The sequence below is a fragment of the Rhamphochromis longiceps genome, linkage group LG14, assembly GCF_057381845.1.
Source record: "Rhamphochromis longiceps isolate RC_006_pf linkage group LG14, R_longiceps_female_GT1.1, whole genome shotgun sequence".
NCBI lineage: Eukaryota > Metazoa > Chordata > Actinopteri > Cichliformes > Cichlidae > Rhamphochromis > Rhamphochromis longiceps.
Window position 1 is genome coordinate 1,610,471 of NC_140570.1, and position 22,074 is coordinate 1,632,544.

The following is a 22,074-nucleotide window of genomic DNA, read 5'->3' on the forward strand; positions in this document are numbered from 1 at the left end:
ATCATCTTCATTTACAGATATGCCAGTTGGTTTGGTGACATATAAAAGAAGAGTCAGTGTGGAGATGTGGCTTTGTTAGAAACAGTACACACTACGGCTGCCACAAATTATTATTTTGATAGTCGACTAATCAGATCATCATCCACTGGACGTAAAACGTCCAGCTGACTGCACCAGCAGCATCTGCTCTTATATAACTATCATTAGCTTACAGCTGGAAGTGTTTAAGCTGCTCACTAAAAATAAAAACAGATGATAGTTTATTAACTTTTAATAAACTCCTTGCTATCTAAAATATAACAGGACACTGGAGTAAACTCTCGACCGTCTCACACTTCTGACGATCAGCTGTCTGCTGACGTTTATTCAGCTGTGTGAAAACTTTAACCTCAGCCAAACCGATTTACCCAGGAACAAATAAAACACTGAAAAAGCCAAACAACAACATTTTTAAGTTATCTGAGTGACTCATATATCATGTTTAACCTGAGTAGCCAAAGAACACAAGGGGTCAGAAAATGATGTGCAGAGAGTTCGCTGTTCTCATCAGCTCTAGTGACCCTTGACCTCCCGGTCGGCTATAGAGCTGGTGGGTACCAGACGTCTATGAAAACGTCCGAGCACTTTGCAAACGTGATGTGTTGATAAACTAAGCAGATATTCAAAGTTTGCACAGCTACATTCTCACCTGAAAATATCTTAAAAGTTTATTTTTGGCCCAGAAACATAAACAAGAGTAATATTAAGACTAAGTAGCTGCCGCCATTGTTGGAAACTGGAACTGGCCCTGAAGGGCGAGGGCTATACTGAAACTTATGACGTCTTTATCACAACATGCTGACGATTAACCAGAATGAAACAAAACTGGATGAAGTCTTTGGCTTCGACACGCTGTAAAAACGTGTGATTTGAACATATGCAGTTTGTGATTTGACAAAACTTTATGGCAGCATTGAGACATCGTACGGCACTGCATTAAAAAAAAAAAAAAGGTATTGTAGTATTGTACTGATCTCTCCACAACCTTTCATGATATTTTATACTGGATATGTTTACTTTTCAATATCAACTTTAACCTTGTGGAGTAAGAGTGAAGCTCAAACACTTAGCTGACCACGCCCTCCAAGGCCGAGTATAATGCTGTGAAGCCGAAGACAAGAAGTGATTCCCTGGTTGGGTCACTCAGCAACAACTGCAATCGCGCGATTGTGATAACTGGAATGCACATTTCACAGCGCTGTGGAAATCTAAAATCAGGAACGGGCCAAACTCTTTTTTACTCCACTCTGCAGTCTAAATCACCTCGAGCTGTTACTGACATCTTCAGACAAAAGTTATATCTTGAAAACTGTGGACGCTCGAATGCACACAAAAAGACAAAAAGCTAAAAGGGAGCTGTTACAGGTTGTGCTGATTCTACCGTTCATATGGCGTCCCACAGAAAATAGATCATTTTGTTTATTAATGAAGGAAATCAAATAAAAACTGAGCATGACAACAGGAAGCAGAATCTGATATAAGAACCATATTTTGTATAATTTTATGATGAATCCTTTCTGAGAAGAAGAGGTGCGTCTGACGGCAGACAGGCTCGCTACAAAGTGGGTATATTGACCTGTTGATGTGGGGGTCCTGAAAAGAGTCCAGAGCAGTCTGCCAGCTGAGTCTGTACTTCTCTGAGCCCAACACATCTGAGACCAGATCTAGACACAGAAAAAAGATTGAGATGTAAAAACAACTCAAACTGACTGAATAAGAGCAAATACTGTAACAGGAACGACGCCGATTCAAGGATCGCGCCATAACGAGCGTGAGACGTACCTGGTACGAGTCTCATCAGACAGCGTAAAGCTTGTTGTTTGGTGTCATCCTTTTGCTGCTGGCTGCGTTCAAACACCGGGGCAGTTGGCAAAGCTCCACCGGGCCACACAGCCTCCTGGATGACCTGCAGGTACACCACCCAGTACCTGGTACATGTGAGGTTGGACACACTCACATCGAGCCATCTGAAATGAATAGAAATAAAACACAAAGAGCTTTCGGTTAATAGAAACAGTGTGACAGTGTTCACTGTCCCCATGTTAGTGTGTTGGTCCTGAACTGGAGCAACATACAGGTTTGCAAACGCACATCCACCACCTGCTGCCTCTCAGTGACTAAAGTACACCACCAGCCAAAGGTTTGCATACACCTCATCTGATGGTTTTTCTTTATTGTTACTACTTTCTACATTGTAGATACAAACTGAAGACATCAAATATATGAAGATATATGGAGTTATGTATTAATGGTGTTGGGACCATCAGGTTGGTGCACAGCTGACAGCCTCGTTTGGCAACTGTTAGTAGTATTTATTTATTGTCATTGTCAAGAACAATGAAATTGCGTTTGGGGCTTCCATACAACCCAAAAAAAGAAGAAAATAATAAATACCCCTTAAAACCCAAGTGTACATATTTAACCCAGTGTGACTCCAATGCAATAAGACAATCCTTAGCAATAATGTTCGTAGAAATTCAGACAAAGACCTGAGAAACATGACAAAATACAACAATGCAACCCATCCAATATTATTGTACTGTGAGATATGATATCAGATATGATAGTTATCTATTTAAGAAAGGGGGGGGGGGGGGGGGGGGGCAGGAGGGGGAAGAGAATAAAGATATGATGCACCAATGCAGACCAGTTCATTGCTATTAAGAAGTTGGATATGGTTATTGTCCGTGAGAGGGGGGCAGAGAGTTCAGGAGCCTCACAGCCTGTGGATACAGGCTGTTGGCCAGTCTGGATGTTCTGGCCTGTATAGACCTGTACCTTCTCCCTGAGGGCAGCAGATGGAAAAGGTGGCGCGCAGGGTGATGTTGGTCCCGCAGGATACTGTGCACCCTCCTCAGACAGCGAGTGGGGAAGATATTACTGATCTCTGGCAGACTTGTTCCAATAATTCTGCCAGCTTCTTTCACCACCCGCTGGAGTGCTTGCTGATCGGCCTTGGTGCAGCTGGGGAACCACACTAGAAATCCATACGTCAGAACGCTGCTGATGGCACAGTTGTAGAAGTTCAACATCAGAGATCTGGGAATGTGTGCGCTCCGCAGTCTCCTCAGGTAGTAGAGGCGCTGTTGGGCCTTCCGTACAACTGAGGTGATATGGTTGCCCCAGGACAGGTCCTCGGTCACAGTTACCCCCAAGAATTTAAAACTGCTCACCCTCTCCACCGCCTCACTGCCAATGAAGAGAGGCAGATGGTTGTTATGACCCCTCTTCCGGAAATCTACAATGATCTCCTTGGTCTTTTTGGTGTTTAAGACCAAGTTATTGTCGTGGCACCATGACTCTAGTTGTTGCACCTCTGTCCTATAGTTTGTCTCATCATTGTTGGAAATAAGTCCGAGCACTGTAGTGTCATCTGCAAACTTAACAATGAGATTGGACGCGCAGGAGGAAATACAGTCATGGGTGAAGAGAGTGTATAGCAGAGGGCTCAGAACACACCCCTGAGGGGCACCGGTGTTGACCACAAGGGTGGAAGAGGTGTTCTTACCCACTCTGACACTCTGTCTACGGTTAGTGAGGAAGTCCACAATCCAGTTGCACAGAGAGGAGTTAAGTCCCAGTTGGTGGAGTTTGGGACGTAGTTTGTATGGCCGGATGGTATTAAAAGCCGAGCTGTAGTCTACAAAGAGGAGCCGTGCATAGGTGTTCCTGTGTTCCAAGTGCTTCAGTAATGTGTGCAGCACTGTGGCGATCGCATCCTCGGTTGACCGGTTCTCCCTGTATGCAAACTGGTGCGAGTCCAGGGATGGTGGAAAAGCAGCTCTGATGTGTTTAATGACCAGTCTCTCCAGGCATTTGGCGGGAATGGGGGTGAGTGCCACAGGTCTGAAATCGTTCAGACATGTGACATTTGACTGTTTTGGGATGGGAACGATGGTTGCTGCTTTGAAACAGGATGGTACCAGTGAACAGGACAACGAGGTGTTATATATAGAGGTGAAGACGTCCGCCAGGTCCGCAGCACAGTCTTTTAGCACCCGGCCCAGCACTCCATCCGGCCCGGCCGCCTTCCTGGTGTTAATGCTCCGGAACACACGCCTCAGCTCATGAGTGCTCAGGACTGGAGCAGGGTCGGTTGAGGGGAGAGGGGACAGGACAGGGTCGGTGTTCTCCCTATCAAAACGGGCATAAAAGAGATTTAGATCCTCAGCCAGAGTAGAACTGTCGGCTGAGGGTGATGGTGTTCTTCTTTTGTAGTCCGTGATAGCCCTGATGCCCTCCCAGACCTGCCTTGGGTTTGTGTTGTTCTCAAACCTGGCCTCGATACGCCTCCTGTGCTGCTGCTTGGCAGTCTTGATGCCTCTTCTCAGGTTGGCCCTGGCAGCACCGTATGCCTCCTGGTCCCCGGATTTGAAAGCGTTGTTCCTTGTTCGAATAAGTTGTTGAACTCCGTGTGTCATCCAGGGTGGATTATTAGGGAACACACGGAATCGTTTCCAAGTTGTTACATTGTCCACACAGAAACAGATGTAGTCCAAGACAGTGGAGGTGTAACTGTCCAATGCGACACGATTGTCAGTGTCCTGCACCTTGAATACATCCCAGTCTGTGCAGTGGAAACAGTCCTGAAGCATCGGAATAGCATCCTGCGGCCATGTTCTCACGGTTTTGGTTGTAATCCCAGTGCTCTTGATCTTTTGTGTGTATATTGGGTGTAGCAGAAGGGAGAGATGGTCTGACAGACCCAGGTGGGGATAAGCCTGGGCTCTGTTAGAGTTCATATTATAGCAAACAGCTGAATAAAGGGAAACAACAGCCCATCATTACTTTAAGAACTGAAGGTCAGTCAGTCAGAAAATTGCTAAAACGTTGAATGTGTCCCCAAGTGCAGTCGCATCAAGCACTGCGATGAAACTGGCTCACATGAGGACGCCCAGGAAAGGAAGTGCGAGAGTCCCTCTGCTGCTGAGCCTCAGAAATCGTTAGCAGCAGCTCAGATCAGAGCCCAGATAGATGCTGCACAGAGCTCCAGCAGCAGACACATCTCTGCGTGTTCAGAGCAGACTGTGTGAATCAGGCCTTTACGGTCAAACAGCTGCTGAGAAACCACGACTGAGGAAAAGCAACAAGCAGACATGTTTGGACTAAGAAACACAAGGAGTGGACATTAGACCATCTGTGCTTTGGTCTGATGGGTCCAGATCTGAGATCTTTGGCTCCACCTGCCGTGTCTTTGTGCAGAAAAGGTGAACGATGGTCTCTACATGCATGGTTCCCACCGTGAAGCATGGAGGAGGCGGCGTGATGGTGTGGGGGGGCTTTGCTGGTTTCACAGTTGGTGATTTATTCCAAACTGAAGGCACACTGAACCAGCATGGCCACCACAGCATCCTGCAGCCACATGCCATCCCATCATTTATTTTCCAACAGCACAAGGACCCCAAACACACCTCCAGGCTGTGTGAGGCCTCTGTGACCAAGAAGGAGAGTGATGGAGGCCTGGCCTCCACAGCCACCTGACCTGAACCCAGTGGAGCTGGTTTGGGATGAGATGGAGCGCAGAGTGAAGGCAAAAGGACCAACAAACGCTCAGCATCTCTGAACTCCTTCAAGACTGTTGGAAACCATTTCAGGAGACGACCTCATGAAGCTCATGGAGAGAAGGCCAAGAGTGAGCGAAGCAGGAGTCAAAGCAGAAGAATGTAAAATATCAAACATGTTTTGAGTTGTTTCACACTTTTGTGTTTACTACATACTTCCACGTGTGTTCATTCATAGTTTTGATGCCTTCAGTGAGAATCTACAATGCAAACTGTAAAAGAACCCACCCACCACTTTAATCACACTCTAGATCTTGTTTTAACATATGGCATAGAAACTGAACATTTAACAGTGTTTCCTGAAAACCCTCTCCTGTCTGATCATTTCCTGATAACATTTACATTTACAATAATTGATTACACAGCAGTGGAGAGTAGACTTTATCACAGTAGATGTCTTTCTGAAAGCGCTGTAACTAAGTTTAAGAATATAATCCACCCACTGTTATCATCTTCAATGCCCTGTACCATAGGTGTCAAACTCTGGCCCGCGGGCCAGCCTAATTACATTTGGCCCGTGAAGCCATACCAAATTACTATTAGAGCTGGCCTACTGGTATTATACAGCTAATATATATATTGTTTTGTATTAAGCTTTGCTTGTTCCATATTCAGTTTTCCAGCAAAACTTATTTGAGTCCATAAGAAAAGATTCATTCTTATATCTGGAGGAAGATTTTTTTTTCAATAAATATTAATGTTAGCCCCCGACTTTGTTCCAGTTTTGAATTTTGGCTGTGTATTTGAGTTTGACACCCCTGCCCTGTACCAACACAGAGCAGAGCAGCTATCTGAACGCTACCCCAACAGAGGTCGATTATCTTGTTAATAATTTCACCTCCTCACTACGTACGACTCTGGATACTGTAGCTCCTGTGAAAACTAAGGTCTCTAATCAGAAGTACCTGACTCCGTGGTATAATTCTCCATCACGTACCCTAAAGCAGATGACTCGTAATCTGGAGAGGAAATGGCGTGTCACAAATTTAGAGGATCATCATTTAGCCTGGAGAAATAGTTTGCTGCTTTATAAGAAAGCCCTCCGCAAAGCCAGAACATCTTACTATTCATCACTGATTGAAGAAAATAAGAACAACCCCAGGTTTCTCTTCAGCACTGTAGCCAGGCTGACAAACAGTCAGAGCTCTGTTGAGCCAACCATCCCTTTAACGTTAACTAGTAATGACTTCATGAACTTCTTCACAAATAAAATTTTTATCATTAGAGAAAAAATTACCAGTAATCATCCCACAGATGTAATATTATCTACAGCTACTCTTAGTACCACTGATGTTAAGTTAGACTCTTTTTCTCCAATTGATCTTTCTGAGTTAACTTCAATAATTACTTCCTCCAAACCATCAACGTGTCTTTTAGACCCCATTCCTACAAAACTGCTCAAAGAAGTCCTGCCATTAATTAATTCTTCGATCTTAAATATGATCAACCTATCTCTAATGATCGGCTATGTACCACAGGCCTTCAAGCTGGCTGTAGTTAAACCTTTACTCAAAAAGCCATCTCTAGACCCAGCAGTCTTAGCTAATTATAGGCCAATCTCCAACCTTCCTTTCATATCAAACATCCTTGAAAGAGTAGTTGTCAAACAGCTAACAGATCATCTGCAGAGGTTTATTTGAAGAGTTTCAGTCAGGTTTCAGAGCTCATCACAGCACAGAAACAGCTTTAGTGAAGGTTACAAATGATCTTCTTATGGCCTCTGACAGTGGACTCATCTCTGTGCTTGTCCTGCTGGACCTCAGTGCAGCGTTCGATACGGTCGACCATAATATCCTATTAGAGCGATTAGAACATGCTGTAGGTATTACAGGTACTGTGCTGCAGTGGTTTGTATCATATCTATCTAATAGACTCCAGTTTGTGCATGTAAATGGAGAGTCCTCTTCACACACTGAGGTTAATTATGGAGTTCCACAGGGTTCAGTGCTAGGACCAATTCTGTTTACATTATACATGCTTCCCTTAGGCAGCATCATTAGAAGACATAGCATACATTTACACTGCTATGCAGATGACACCCAGCTCTATCTGTCCATGAAGCCAGATAACACACACCAATGAGTTAAACTGCAGGAATGTCTTAAAGACATAAAGACCTGGATGGCCGCTAACTTTCTGCTTCTTAATTCAGATCAAACTGAGGTTATTGTACTCGGCCCTGAAAATCTTAGAAATATGGTATCTAACCAGATTCTTACTCTGGATGGCATTACCTTGGCCTCCAGTAACGCTGTGAGGAACCTTGGAGTCATGTTTGACCAGGACATGTCCTTCAAAGCACATATTAAACAAATATGTAAGACTGCTTCTTCCATTTGTGCAACATCTCTAAAGTTAGAAATATCCTGTCTCAGAGTGACGCTGAAAAACTAGTTCATGCATTTATTACTTCCAGGCTGGACTACTGTAATTCATTATTATCAGGAAGTCCTAAAAACTCACTGAAAAGCCTTCAGCTAATCCAAAATGCTGCAGCAAGAGTCCTGACAGGGACTAGAAAGAGAGAGCAGATTTCTCCTGTTTTGGCTTCCTGTTAAATCCAAAATTGAATTCAAAATCCTGCTGCTCACATACAAGGTCTTAAATAATCAGGCCCCATCTTATCTTGATGACCTTGTAGTACCATATCACCCTATTAGAGCACTTCGCTCTCGCTCTGCAGGCCTACTTGTTGTTCCTAGAGTATTTAAAAGTAGAATGGGAGGCAGAGCCTTCAGTTTTCAGGCCCCTCTTCTGTGGAACCAGCTTCCAGTTTGGATTCAGGAGACAGACACTATCTCTACTTTCAAGATTAGGCTTCAAACTTTCCTTTTTGCTAAAGCATATAGTTAGGGCTGGACCAGGTGACCCCGAATCCTCCCTTAGTTATGCTGCAATAGACGTAGGCTGCCGGGGATTCCCATGATGCATTGAGTTTTTCCTTTCCAGTCACCTTTCTCGCTCACTATGTATTAACAGACCTCTCTGCATTGAATCATATCTGTTATTAACCTCTGTCTCTCTTCCACAGCATGTCTTTATCCTGTCTTCCTTCTCTCACCCCAACCAATCACAGCAGATGGCCCCGCCCCTCCCTGAGCCTGGTTCTGCTGGAGGTTTCTTCCTGTTAAAAGGGAGTTTTTCCTTCCCACTGTTGCCAAAGTGCTTGCTCATAGGGGGTCATATGATTGTTGGGTTTTTCTCTGTATCTATGAAGCGCCCTGAGGAGACTTATGTTGTGATTTGGCGCTATATAAATAAAATTGAATTGAATTGAATTCAAAGAGTCATGAAATCAAGAAAAACCATTAAATGAGAAGCTGTGTCCAAACCTTTGACTGGTGCACGTGGAAACAGAACAGCTGGAAATGTAGGCTTGTTTTAATTCCCTTTACATTTTCCACATTGTCCCACAGGTGATAACGACAATGATATGACTCTGGACAGGTTGCCAATCTCAGAGCCAGCCCTTTACATTCACACCTTTGGAGCCACTTAGAGTCAGAAATAACCCTCAGATGGTAAAAGTCCAGAACTTTGTTGCTGTGACTGCACCACTGTGGTATCCCAAATCCCAGATTAATATATCAATGATGATTTTTAACATTTGCCCCAACTACATAAACATGCATCTAACTTCAAGGCCAAATACCAACAGTTGGTTAACCTCCTGACTTCATCAGTTCAATGTTCTGTGACCTCGTCTTCATGCCTGACCTCCCTAATGCTGAAGATCATATCCTCCAACCAGCCAATCCTTTTAAATATAACCAATGCCTAATTGCATTCCCACGCAGATTTGAAGCTCTTTAGGTCATCAGAATAGCCTGGCATAGTCTTGCACTGACAGGTCTCAAACTGATCCCATTTCCCTAAAGCCTTTCACATTACGGCTGCATTTAAGGTCTTGTGATGATTAGATTCAACGGGCTGCGTTTAGCTGGGAGATTCTGACCTCTTTCATTCTGACCTGACCTCTTTAAGACCAAGATTTACCATCAGAGTGGAAACACCATCAGTCACCACCCAGACTCGATGGAGAGGTTATTTAAAGCCAAAGTAAAAGCTAAACACAACATCACAGCGTAGGGCGGATGCCACTGAATGTCCATGTGATAGCTGAGGTTGGAGTAGACAGGTGAAGTTGGATAGCTGAGGTTTAATGAGGTTTAAGTCCTCCTTCACTTGCATTTCAGTTACTACTAAGAATTCCAGGGAACTAACTGTTTGTCCAAACAGACGCTGTTATGCAACATTTATTCTGAACCTCAGAGCTGTGGAAGAAAAGAAAACAGGAATGAGGCCCAAGCACCACAGTGCAGAGCAGCACAGAAACAACGGATGGACGCTGTGCCAGGCATCATGATTTACTCTAATGTCTCGCTGTTTTAAGCCACCAAAAAACATCTCACGAATAACTGTAAAGGGAAAAAAAGCTTCCAACAAGACTCAAGTTACATCTGTAAGAACTTCAGTTAACTTTGACAGGCCATCAAGTTGCAAACAAAAATGCTAAAACTGCAAATAAATAAGTAAAATATCTTTTGGTATTTTAGGAAATATGTTGTTTCAGTGTTTCTAAGAGTGAAGAACTTTAATTCACAGAAACAACCCAAAGCACTTAATCTAATTCACCACTGAGTCATATACAACAGCACAGAGCCTAAGCACCACATCTGCAGAGGCTGAAGTCCATCACAGCTGACAGCACCCAGGCTGCAGACTGTATAAAGCTCTTGAGTTTAAACAGCACATCGTATCAAGATAAACTGATGAAAGCTGTTATAGTATACACTGAGGGGCACAAGAGACTAGGAGAGTGCACAACATGGATTAGAGGTCTCCAAGTTCTGATGGGAGACGCCACCAAAAGTGGATGAGAACAACTGGGCTGAGGTCCTGTGGGACTTGTCCTGCTGGCCAACCAGCCAGACACAGTGGTGGACGATAGCTCGAATAGATGTGTCATTCCCAGCAGACAGTAACATCAGCAAGAAGGAGCACACAAAGGAAGTACCAGGGGGTGAAGGAACAACTGGAGCAGATGTGGGAGGCAAAGTCCAAAGTGGTAAGAGAGCACTGTGAGCTGTGACCCAAACCCGGACAGCTGGCTGCAGCAGATCCAGGCTTTGTCCAGAAGGCCTCTGGCAGGCGACCTGAGGCTCGAGGAACACCACCACCAGGGGGTGACATATTTTATATTCTTTATACACATCCCCCCTTAATTGTATTAAGTCGAACATAATCAACATCTATCAGTGTCAAATTGTCTGTTTTAATACATTTTGAGAATAGCTGGCTGAAATCTGGAAGTCATGGACATCCCCACAGAGAGGCTTTCTCCTCTGTGAAGCTGCAGATGCTTTCAGTCACCAGCAGCAGAATGAATCAGTGAATGATGTTTTCCAAGGGAACCATGAGGCTGAAAAGGTCTGGTTGCTGAAAAATGTGAATTTATTTCAAACACTTGGAATCCAGTGAACACTTTCAACGTACAGTGCAAAATTCAACACAGGTAATGTAAGCTTAGCCTAGTCCCCAATAACAGAGGGAGGCTGGTTAAAGCTCAGCAAGCGAACACTGATATTCACATAATTAAGACACAACTACAATAAATCACACTTATGAATGCAAAGGGGAAGTCCTACAGTTCCTGACAGATAAATACAGGAACAGCCTGGAGCATGTAATTCATGCCGTGATTTCATGCTGTCGTGCTGTGGTTACTGCACACTTGTAGGAGAAATGTATTTATCACTCCTTTAAGGGCCTGCCATGCTAAAGTGGACGAGCTACAGTAATTGAACACATTTACAGTAAGAGGAAGCAGCGTTTTAAAGCTCGTGCTGTCTGAGGTTTGAGGTAAGAATAAACTGTATCCTCATATAAAAGTTTAGTTTGAATTGCTTGCTGGTCGAGGCAAACTGACTTTTTGTGTTCTTTTTACAAACCAGCATCAAGCTGGAAACATGGCTGGTTCTCATGTTTCTGTGACCTCGCTCCACCGAAGAAAGTTCAGCTGTTTAAATTGTGCTCAAATTCTTCCAGACTTTGAAGCAGAGATGCAGCAAATACAGGGAGTGCAGAATTATTAGGCAAATGAGTATTTTGTCCACATCATCCTCTTCATGCATGTTGTCTTACTCCAAGCTGTATAGGCTCGAAAGCCTACTACCAATTAAGCATATTAGGTGATGTGCATCTCTGTAATGAGAAGGGGTGTGGTCTAATGACATCAACACCCTATATCAGGTGTGCATAATTATTAGGCAACGTCCTTTCCTTTGGCAAAATGGGTCAAAAGAAGGACTTGACAGGCTCAGAAAAGTCAAAAATAGTGAGATATCTTGCAGAGGGATGCAGCAGTCTCAAAATTGCAAAGCTTCTGAAGCGTGATCATCGAACAATCAAGCGTTTCATTCAAAATAGTCAACAGGGTCGCAAGAAGCGTGTGGAAAAACCAAGGCGCAAAATAACTGCCCATGAACTGAGAAAAGTCAAGCGTGCAGCTGCCAAGATGCCACTTGCCACCAGTTTGGCCATATTTCAGAGCTGCAACATCACTGGAGTGCCCAAAAGCACAAGGTGTGCAATACTCAGAGACATGGCCAAGGTAAGAAAGGCTGAAAGACGACCACTGAACAAGACACACAAGCTGAAACGTCAAGACTGGGCCAAGAAATATCTCAAGACTGGTTTTTCTAAGGTTTTATGGACTGATGAAATGAGAGTGAGTCTTGATGGGCCAGATGGATGGGCCCGTGGCTGGATTGGTAAAGGGCAGAGAGCTCCAGTCCGACTCAGACGCCAGCAAGGTGGAGGTGGAGTACTGGTTTGGGCTGGTATCATCAAAGATGAGCTTGTGGGGCCTTTTCGGGTTGAGGATGGAGTCAAGCTCAACTCCCAGTCCTACTGCCAGTTTCTGGAAGACACCTTCTTCAAGCAGTGGTACAGGAAGAAGTCTGCATCCTTCAAGAAAAACATGATTTTCATGCAGGACAATGCTCCATCACACGCGTCCAAGTACTCCACAGCGTGGCTGCAAGAAAGGGTATAAAAGAAGAAAAACTAATGACATGGCCTCCTTGTTCACCTGAGCTGAACCCCATTGAGAACCTGTGGTCCATCATCAAATGTGAGATTTACAAGGAGGGAAAACAGTACACCTCTCTGAACAGTGTCTGGGAGGCTGTGGTTGCTGCTGCACGCAATGTTGATGGTGAACAGATCAAAACACTGACAGAATCCATGGATGGCAGGCTTTTGAGTGTCCTTGCAAAGAAAGGTGGCTATATTGGTCGCTGATTTGTTTTTGTTTTGTTTTTGAATGTCAGAAATGTATATTTGTGAATGTGGAGATGTTATATTGGTTTCACTGGTAAAAATAAATAATTGAAATGGGTATATATTTGTTTTTTGTTAGGTTGCCTAATAATTATGCACAGTAATAGTCACCTGCACACACAGATATCCCCCTAAAATAGCTAAAACTAAAAACAAACTAAAAACTACTTCCAAAAACATTCAGCTTTGATATTAATGAGTTTTTTGGGTTCATTGAGAACATGGTTGTTGTTCAATAATAAAATTATTCCTCAAAAATACAACTTGCCTAATAATTCTCCACTCCCTGTAAAATGTGCCTCTTTTTCCAGTTTCAGATTTATCTAAAATCTTACCTTCTGATCTACTATGGTTTATAACTTTTGTCCATTTTCTAGAACAAAAAAAGCTAAATTCTGACTGAACCTGAATTGCAGTGTTTACTGCAGCACACACATCACTGCATCCTGTAAGTTTACAGCTTCTTTGTGTACTTCAAACTGAACTGAGCAAACCATGCTGGAGGTAATACAGCTGACACAGTGATTTTAACTGAAATGACAGAAGCATAAACATTTACTGGCAGAGCTATGAAACTGAAGAAAGTGAGGATGTTAAACTCTCTGAGTAACACAGCAAACAGGTCAGGTGTGAGACCTCTGACCTCTTTGTGTATGAGACTTTGAAGTACACCTTCATCAATGGGGTAATGCATGTAGAGGTGCATGGTTGTAAGTAATAATGCAGCACTCTATGTAGCAGCTGTTGTTTTTAGGGCAATAGCTCCAAAGAGAAAAAATCCACATGTTGATTTTTTCAGTGCTTTTGAAAACTGAGCATCAGATAGTAAAGGCAGTAAAATGACTCTGTGTTCAAACATCTAATCTTCTGTTTTCTCTGCAATCAGTTCATGCTAACAGCATCCAGCTGCAACAGCACTAAGGTCAGTACAACACGCACACGGCCTCCTGCTTGTATTTGTATGAACTCAACAGAGGTTAGGGCCTCACAGATGCATGAAGCTACAGAAATGGACAGTGACAAGGATTTGTTTAGCTTTAACAATAATGCATTCGGTAAGCTTCCTCCAGCCAGAGTGAAGGGGGAGTTCACTTTCTACAGACACTGCAACACATCCTTACTGGAACACAGCCCAGTCTAACCCACAGACTGGAAAAGCAAACAGCTGAGCCGTATGAGTGAGGACAAGCCGATGTTAATTTTGACAAGTGAAAGAGACGATGAATGACTCGTGTGCAGGCTGGCTCAGAGGCTGAGGGGCAGCTTCTTCTCAGACCTCAGCACACTGTTTTTCAGGCCTATTGTATTTAATGAGTGTGTGTTGGCTTGGTTTAGGGTAGCGTGTCTAATTTGTCCCAAACACAGATAATAGCTACAACTAATATTTGATGAGGCTGAAACTAATTTTCATTTCTCTGACACAGTTTTAGTTTTGTAGTCGAGCGTTACCAGGATCCATATTTACATCTTTCCAACTTTGAGCTCACCTCATTAAGAACTGTTATTTCTATAAACCATGAAGCAGAATTGTATTCATATAGCACCAAATCACAACAACAGCTGTCTCAACCCCGACCATCCAACGATGCTCTGTGAGCAAGCACTCAGTGACAGTGAGAAGGAAGAACTCCCTTTTGACAGGAAGAAACCAAATGAGAACCAGACATCAGACTCAGGGAGGGCCAACCATGTTCTGGGTCTGAGGGAAGGGAGACGGGACGAGCGACGGGCTTTGGACGAGCCGGAGTTGGAAACATAACTATGACATTAGTTACAGTTACATTTGTCTCTCAAGTTCTGTCACCGCTGCTGTGACATTTTTATTTTATTTAAATTGAGAGTCAGTCACTACAATCCTGTATTACTACCACATTATTACTGTGGTGATGCACGCTGAACAACAATGCAGGTGAATAATCGTTAAAGGCTGATTCTGTTCATCAGGTGACCTCTTCAGTCTCAGCTGACTGCAGGTTTCCAACAAACAGGACGGTTACACAATGACTGAAACGTCATTAATATGCAAACTGTCATGACCCCTGATCAATAACCATGAGTCCCATTCACACAGAGTGGGGGAATGGCTGCAATCACAGCGTTGTAAGGTGGTGACAGATGGACCCTCAGGCTGCCTCCTCCATCACTACGTCCACATGAACAGAATCAACCTTTTGGGATGTGGTGATGCATGTTTTCCAAAACTTTATACAGGATGTGACTACTTAACAATTAGACAACAAGCAAACATCTAGGCTGGTAATATTAAAACTCCAGTGATTCCACCAGACAGCACGGTGCTGCAGAGATCAGCACGGTCGCCTCACAGTAAGAAATTATTAGCCATGCATGAAGTTTTGAACCAAAACTGGGTCCCACACAGTGTCTGCACAATACAGTGATTTATGAACATGTGTTCCTTGTCAGGCAAAGAGCATTAAACAAACATTAAACAGCATAAAAACAATAACAGGGCTGCCCTCATTTCTTAACAAATAATAAAGAAAGTCCTTTTCTACACGCAGACTGTAGGACAGGTCTCAGAGGACCTTTGCCCAAATGAGGGCAAATAAAAATGGTTCAGTGTGTGTGAAACTTCAAAAACATAGTGCCCTAGTTGGCATCACACTGTAGTTTGAATGAAGCTGCAGCATTAGGTCCAGAAGCCAAAGTTAACTTCAGACACGTTGCAGATGACCTGCATAAAACATTCCAAGTTTCCAGCCTGCTAATCAGATACGATCAATATAACGACGTGACAATGTTTGAAGTGCTAGGAAAGAATAACTGGCAACAGACTGTCGAGGCCAAGCCGTGAGTTTTATTACAACCGTGGCCGTCCTGCAAACATGCAATAAAAGCACGAACAACAAGATCCCCGCTTTAACACTCGTACCTACAAAAGGACACCACTCAGTCCAGCACACATGCCAGCTCACAGTCTCCGGCTCGAGGGCTGGACAATTGCTGTGGCAGCAAGTCAGCCAGCTGCAGTGTAGGAGGCAGAGCGGGTCATCTATTAATCAGAAGGTTGGTGGTTTGATGCCTGGCTGCTCCAGTCGGATGCATCCACTGGTGTGACTGTGTTTGTAAGAAGGAGGCGCAGAGCACTGAGTGATCAGAGTAAGAATGGATGGGGTTTTTAGCTTACTCAGACCATTAGGAGCAGAGAGTTGGGAAACATGTTTTTCAGTTTCCTGTTTTGTGCTGGAAATTGGTGGCAGCACAGGAATGACTCCAAAGGTTCCCGTGACCCTAAAATTAAAGGCACTAACATCACATGAGGTTTGACTCCTAGTCTTAATGTTTTATTTTGCTTTTATGTCAGGCACTGAAAGTGAATGTGAACAGAGACTGCACAAAGGCGTGAAAGCTGCTCCTACATACAGACCGTCTGATCTCACAGCGAGGCGACGCGTCGGTCATCGTTTGAGCCGCCATCCCTCTAAACTCTGAGCATTAAAGACAAACTTGTCAGGATTTACACAGGACAGACTCGTGATTACCACAGACAGGATGTGGAGTCAGTAATGCCAAATAGACACAATTTAAATGTCTGTGGTCGCAGTGAGCGCATCAGCACTCGCAGAGACAAAGCTGTTATCTTAATTAGCTCCACATGTCTTAGCTGCAGGCTAAAGTACAGTTCTCATGAACTTCTTTTCAGAGCTAAACACATGGAAACATGAGATACTAAACAAGACAAACACAAACTACTTTGCTGCTCATACCACCACGGAGTTGCACAACACTATCGACGTGCCAGGGGTCCGGGCTGCTTTGCAACGACATCAAATGTGATACATCTTGAACCAAAAGTGTTCTTTTAATTTTATATGAAATATGATTAACATAAACTCATTCCTAATTCATGCTTTCACTTTCCACTAACAGTCTGATAACCTGGTTATTTCTACTCAGAACTACTCTGAACTGAGAGATGGGGACACTGAGGACGGGTCGCCAGTCTGTCTCTGACACTATGGTTGAACTTCAGAATCAGGGAGGATGGCACAGAGAAAGCCGACTATCACTGTCAGCCACTTTGACGATCTTTTGTCCCCAGTGTCACTGAACACAAGCTGAAACAACTATTGCTGGGTAATAAACTCAAATTCTGCAACTTGTGTAGCTGGTGTTGGTGAAGAGTTTGAAACACACAACCAGATGACAGGACTTGACAACAGTGGCAGGTATGCGTGACACTACATTGCCCCACCCGTTCCGCAGGGTTTGAGTGTGTTGATGGGATTTTGGGCCATGCTTTTGGAAGATCAGACACTGATGTGTGATGAGAACGCTGGCGCGCAGTCTTCGCTCTAATTCGTCCCAAAAGCGTTCGATCGGGTTGAGGTCAGGACTCTGTGCAAGCCACTCAAGTTCTTCCACACCAAACTCTGTTTTTATATAATAACATTTGTGAGCAGCTCAAATTCTCTTCCTACCGTACGCATGCAGAGGATGCAGTTCTATACTCCCAGCGCCTTCGCTGGGTGAAGTATGCACAAACAGACTGATTTTGTCAGATTGCTCTTCATTAGTCCTGAATGCTGGCAAAACCAACGTTATGTTGTCTGAAGCTGCGAACAGCGAAACGCTGGAACGTGGTACCATACAGGTTGCTGACTCATACAAACATCCTGGTATTTGATAGGGATCGACTTTACACATCATGCTGGATAACAAAGCTCAAATGTACATTTTCTGTATAGACTAAAATCACGTTTCTCTGTTGCTTCCTGTAAGCGACTTGTATTAAGCTCGTTTTTATCTCAGTTGGATTTCGGTGATGCCATCCATCGATCGATATTTACCTTGCTGCCCTAAGTTATATAACACGCTTCATGACTCATCACTGCACATGAAACTGTCCAAAATATCTTGGTATGCTGAAGCACTAAGAGTTCCTTTGACCGGAACCAAGTTGCTGAGCCCATCTCCTGAAAACCAACCCGCACCGTAACCCCCCTCCACCAAGCTTTACATTTGGCACAGTGCAGTCAGACAAGCACTGTTGTCCTGGCAAACACCAAACCCAGACTGGTCCATCACACCACTGGACAGAGAAGTGTGATTCGTTGCAAAGAACATGTCTCCACACTGCGTGCTTGACTCCACTGCTTTTTGTTTTGCGTTGCACTTGGTGACATAAGACTTGGATGCAGCTGCTCGCCCATGGAAACTCGATGAAGCTCTCTGGGCACTGCTCTTGAGCTAATCTGAAGGCCACGTGACGTTTGGAGGTCTGTAGCGATAGAGTCTGCAGAAAGACTGGAAAAGAATCCACTGACCCGACGCTGTGATTTTACATGGCAAACTGAATGTGTTGCTGCAGTTTCTAATCACTTCCACTTTATTATAACACCACTAACAGCTGGATCTGGAATAATGAGGACATTTCCTGACTTGTTGCACAGCTGGCATCCCAGTACGATGTCAGACTTTACCTTGGATGGCATTTTGTGTTTGGGGATGTTGGCTACAAATCAAAACTGGCCGTGCATGCTTCACATCTGTTCAGATACATGACCAAAATTACAGAACACGCAGCAAACCTGTTGATTTAGCAGTAGCCAGTATGACTTTGTAAACACCTTTATGCTACTATATCCATAAATGCTGTGCATAAATAAAGATGTAGTATCACTTTTAGTCTGCATTTTGTGGAGCAGGGAAATTATTTTACTGCTATTGTTGAATAATCATCATTATTACCATTGCATTAATAATATAATCTGGAGTTTATATTGCATTCAGGGGTTAAACAGTGTGTCTTTCAGAAAGGCTAAAAGTAACAGGACAGGAAACAGGCTTGGAGAGTTTTGCAGAAGTGGAAGTTATTTTGAGCAGCAGGCTAAGACGAGGCTTTAACAATGTAACAGATAGCTTTAAGAAGGCCTTAAGCAGTTATGACTATTTTATACACAATGCATATCTGTGCTTATTAAAGAGTTGGAGCTCGGTCAATTAATTGGGGGTCGGAAGCTTTGTTCGGCGCGATGTTCGGACAATCTATTGTGCAAGTGACTTGGAGCCATAGAAGGAATTGCAATACATGCTTACAAAACACTTATATATCAGATCATTTTATATTAAAGGTTTTAGTAGAGGTTCTTGGTTAAAACATTTATTTAGTAGAAGACATACACATAGTCCCAGTGAGCCTCTGTCCTGGTGAAAGGTCAGAAGTGCAACAGGTGAATTGAGAAAGAGCATTTGAGGACGAGACACAGCAGGTTGGAGGTGAAGAGGTGACACAAAGAGCATGTGAGGTCAACACATACACACACATTAGTTAGATTTATTTAGAGGAGAGATTAGTCATGTCTGGTTGTAACTGCAAAAGTGTCTCGGTAAAAGAGGAACCGTCCTTGTTGTCTCGGCAAGAAAGAGGAACAATTCACTTTAAGATAAGAACGGAAAGTACCAGCCATGAAAATAGAAGATGATTTTCTGGGTGAAAAGCCATGGTGGTGTTGATCTGATCTATGTATAAAATGTATCTGTGACGCATGAAGGGGCGTCAGTAAATCAAACCCTGATGCTATAAAATATCTGTTCATGCTTTGATTAAGTCGAGGACTACTGGCTGTCTGCGTACAGAGTGTCTTCCCACACGTGTGTTCATTAAAATCATTGTTGGACCAAGAGCTTCTGGACCATGGGTGGTTTGTACTCTCCCTCCTCAATTGTGAACCTTAACATTTGGGGGCTCGTCCGGTGGTTGAGGAGGGAGGATTGGAGGTTTAGATGGAGAAATTTGGTGGTCTCTGAGGTGGTCTGACGGGCAGACATGAATTCCAGTGGTCGAAGTGAGTGGGCATAAGCCGGCTTATCCAAAAGGTAAGGCACTACCTGTTGAATTATTTCCAAAGTGTGCCAAATTGGACATGAGAAGATTTAAGTCTACTCACTGAAGTTACTGGTGGATGTCTGTTTTGATTTTGATGAAAATCTCATGAGTTGAAGCAGTTAGAGTTCTGCTAAGAAGAAAGAAGAAATGAAAGCAGTAAAGTCTGCTAAAGCAGTTAGAGTCTGCCAGGAAAAGTTTAAATACTGGGTTGAAGTCCCAAAGAAATTGAGTTAGAGTCTCAAGTAGTTAAATACTGGGTTGAAGTCCCAAAGAAATTGAGTTAGAGTCTCAAGTAGTTTGGTAGGGTATTTGGTCATTTTGTGGGTTAAAGTCCCGGTTGGTCATTAGGTCAGACCTTGGTTGGTCATTTTGTGGGTTAGAGTCCCCATTGTCCATCAGGGTAGATCTGCCTCAGTCATACACTTGTGTTGGGTGTTGATTGTTGTTTCAAAGTATTATAAATTATTCTAGGACGGCAGTTCGAGTCTGCTAGGAAGCGCAGTTCTCGGAGGTAATGCTCCCTCCCGGCCAAGGACGCTTGGCCCTGACCTATCGGCGAATAGGGTTAGTACGGTTGGCAACCGGGGAGAACTTGGGAACCTCCAAAATAGCTAGGAGTTAGAGTCTCCTTACCGTTTGGAACGGTACCTGCGCTTTTTTGGTCAGAAGAAGTTGGACTTCGGGCGTGTAACTTTAACTTAAAACTTCAGGGTAAGCCTTGGCTGGGAAACGCCAAAAAATAGAGCTTCAGGCAAAGTTTGGGTTGGTTGACGCTTTTAAATTGAGTTAGGGATTTTAGAGATGAGGCCAGAAACAGTTAAAGTCTTGATACTGGTTAATTGGTCGCAAAAAAAAACTCAGGGAGTTTATCCGCTGGGCGGTTATTTTAAATTTGTCGAAATTGTGTAGGCGCTAAAGCTGACAGATCTGACAGTGGTTGTAAATATAAGATGTCTTTGTAATATAAAATAAGAGATCTCTGTGTGAAAGGAGTCTGAGGCAATGCTGGAGCTATTTTTAGACGGTGTGTGTGTGAGTGAAAATGCAAATTAGTAAGCAGTGAACTGTTTAAGCCACAGTTGGTTTTACAAATACTGCTGCAAACATTGTTGAGTGTGTGTCTAAAATGCCATTTATGTTTATTAGAGGACTATAAATAAAGTTTTGAGTTGCCGTAGGGGAGGTATAGTAATTGACTGAAGTTGGATGCAGATATATAAATATATTGAGTGCACTGTATATACTTAAGACTAACACATCACTTTCAGTAGTAACTTTTCTCCAGCATTAGTTGCTGGTGTGTTTTATTTTTAATTTCTTGTGTGTGCGGTGAGAATTAATGGAGGTTTCAATTTTTTGTTTGTTTGTTTTTTACTTGCTCTTTTTGATTATGACAAGCATGTCTAAAATACGCTTAGGAAAGTGTGTTTTGAGTTATATTCCTCAACTCTGGTCACACTTTAAGTGTGAATGCGGTGACTAGAAGGTTTTGAATGATGAATAAAGGTGTGAGAGGTATTTCTTTGGTGATGTAAAGTAGGATGTTTTAAAGTTTGAAAGTGTTTTTAATTTAAGAGATGCATGAGTGATGTTATAAGAGTTTGAGTTTCTTTTCTTTCAGTTTAAAAACACATAAGTACATACACTTGGTACACCCGTTTACTCTTTGACTTTATTAAAACAGACGGTGTATTTGAGTTTGAATTTCAGTAATTGTATGTTGATATGGTAATTTAGTTTATGTTCAATCATTGTGTGAATGATGCTACATTTTAGATCAAAAGTTAGTAGAATTACAGAGGGTTTGTAGATTGTAAATACAAAATAAGTTTGATTAGCCTGAAAAGAAACAGCAAAGCAGCTTGAGCTGCTCTGAGCAGCTGCGTGCTGTGTGTGTGTGACAGGAAGTTACATGCGCATAAAAGGAAGTGATGGTGACGAGTGAGCACCCAGAGAGAGAAACAGATGAGTTAAACTTTAGGCAGATAAAGCGAATGGAGGTTTTGAGAAAAGAAATGAAAAGGATATTAATTGTATGTTTTAGTGTGTCAACACAGATTACAGATAAATAAAGGTGGACTTCTCTCAACCTGGAATTTTGAGTACGGCGCCAAAACCACTAGAGTAGCATAATTGGGAGAAAACAGGCCAGATTTTGGCTTAAAATTTTACAGCTTGACCTCGCACTTGTCCCCATCCTGAGAAGAAGCTCAAAGGACAGTTAATCTCCTGATGAAGACCAACAGAACATCGTGGACTTGAGAAGAATTAATAGCAGGC

The 22,074-nt window shown here is 43.2% G+C and overlaps 1 protein-coding gene across 6 annotated transcripts in view; it reads right to left on the minus strand.

The window, feature by feature from the left end:
- The window catches only part of LOC146653375 (sorting nexin-19-like), a 61,146-nt gene that overhangs the window by 8,788 nt on the left and 30,284 nt on the right, over positions 1–22,074 (minus strand). For all 6 annotated transcript variants that reach the window (XM_085380414.1, XM_085380412.1, XM_085380413.1 and 3 more), the window contains exons 12-13: positions 1,822–2,006; positions 1,616–1,703 (exon numbers count right to left, since the gene is read on the minus strand). In XM_085380414.1, coding sequence (XP_085236540.1) covers positions 1,616–1,703; positions 1,822–2,006 — 273 coding nt within the window. The remainder of the gene's footprint in view (positions 1–1,615; positions 1,704–1,821; positions 2,007–22,074) is intronic.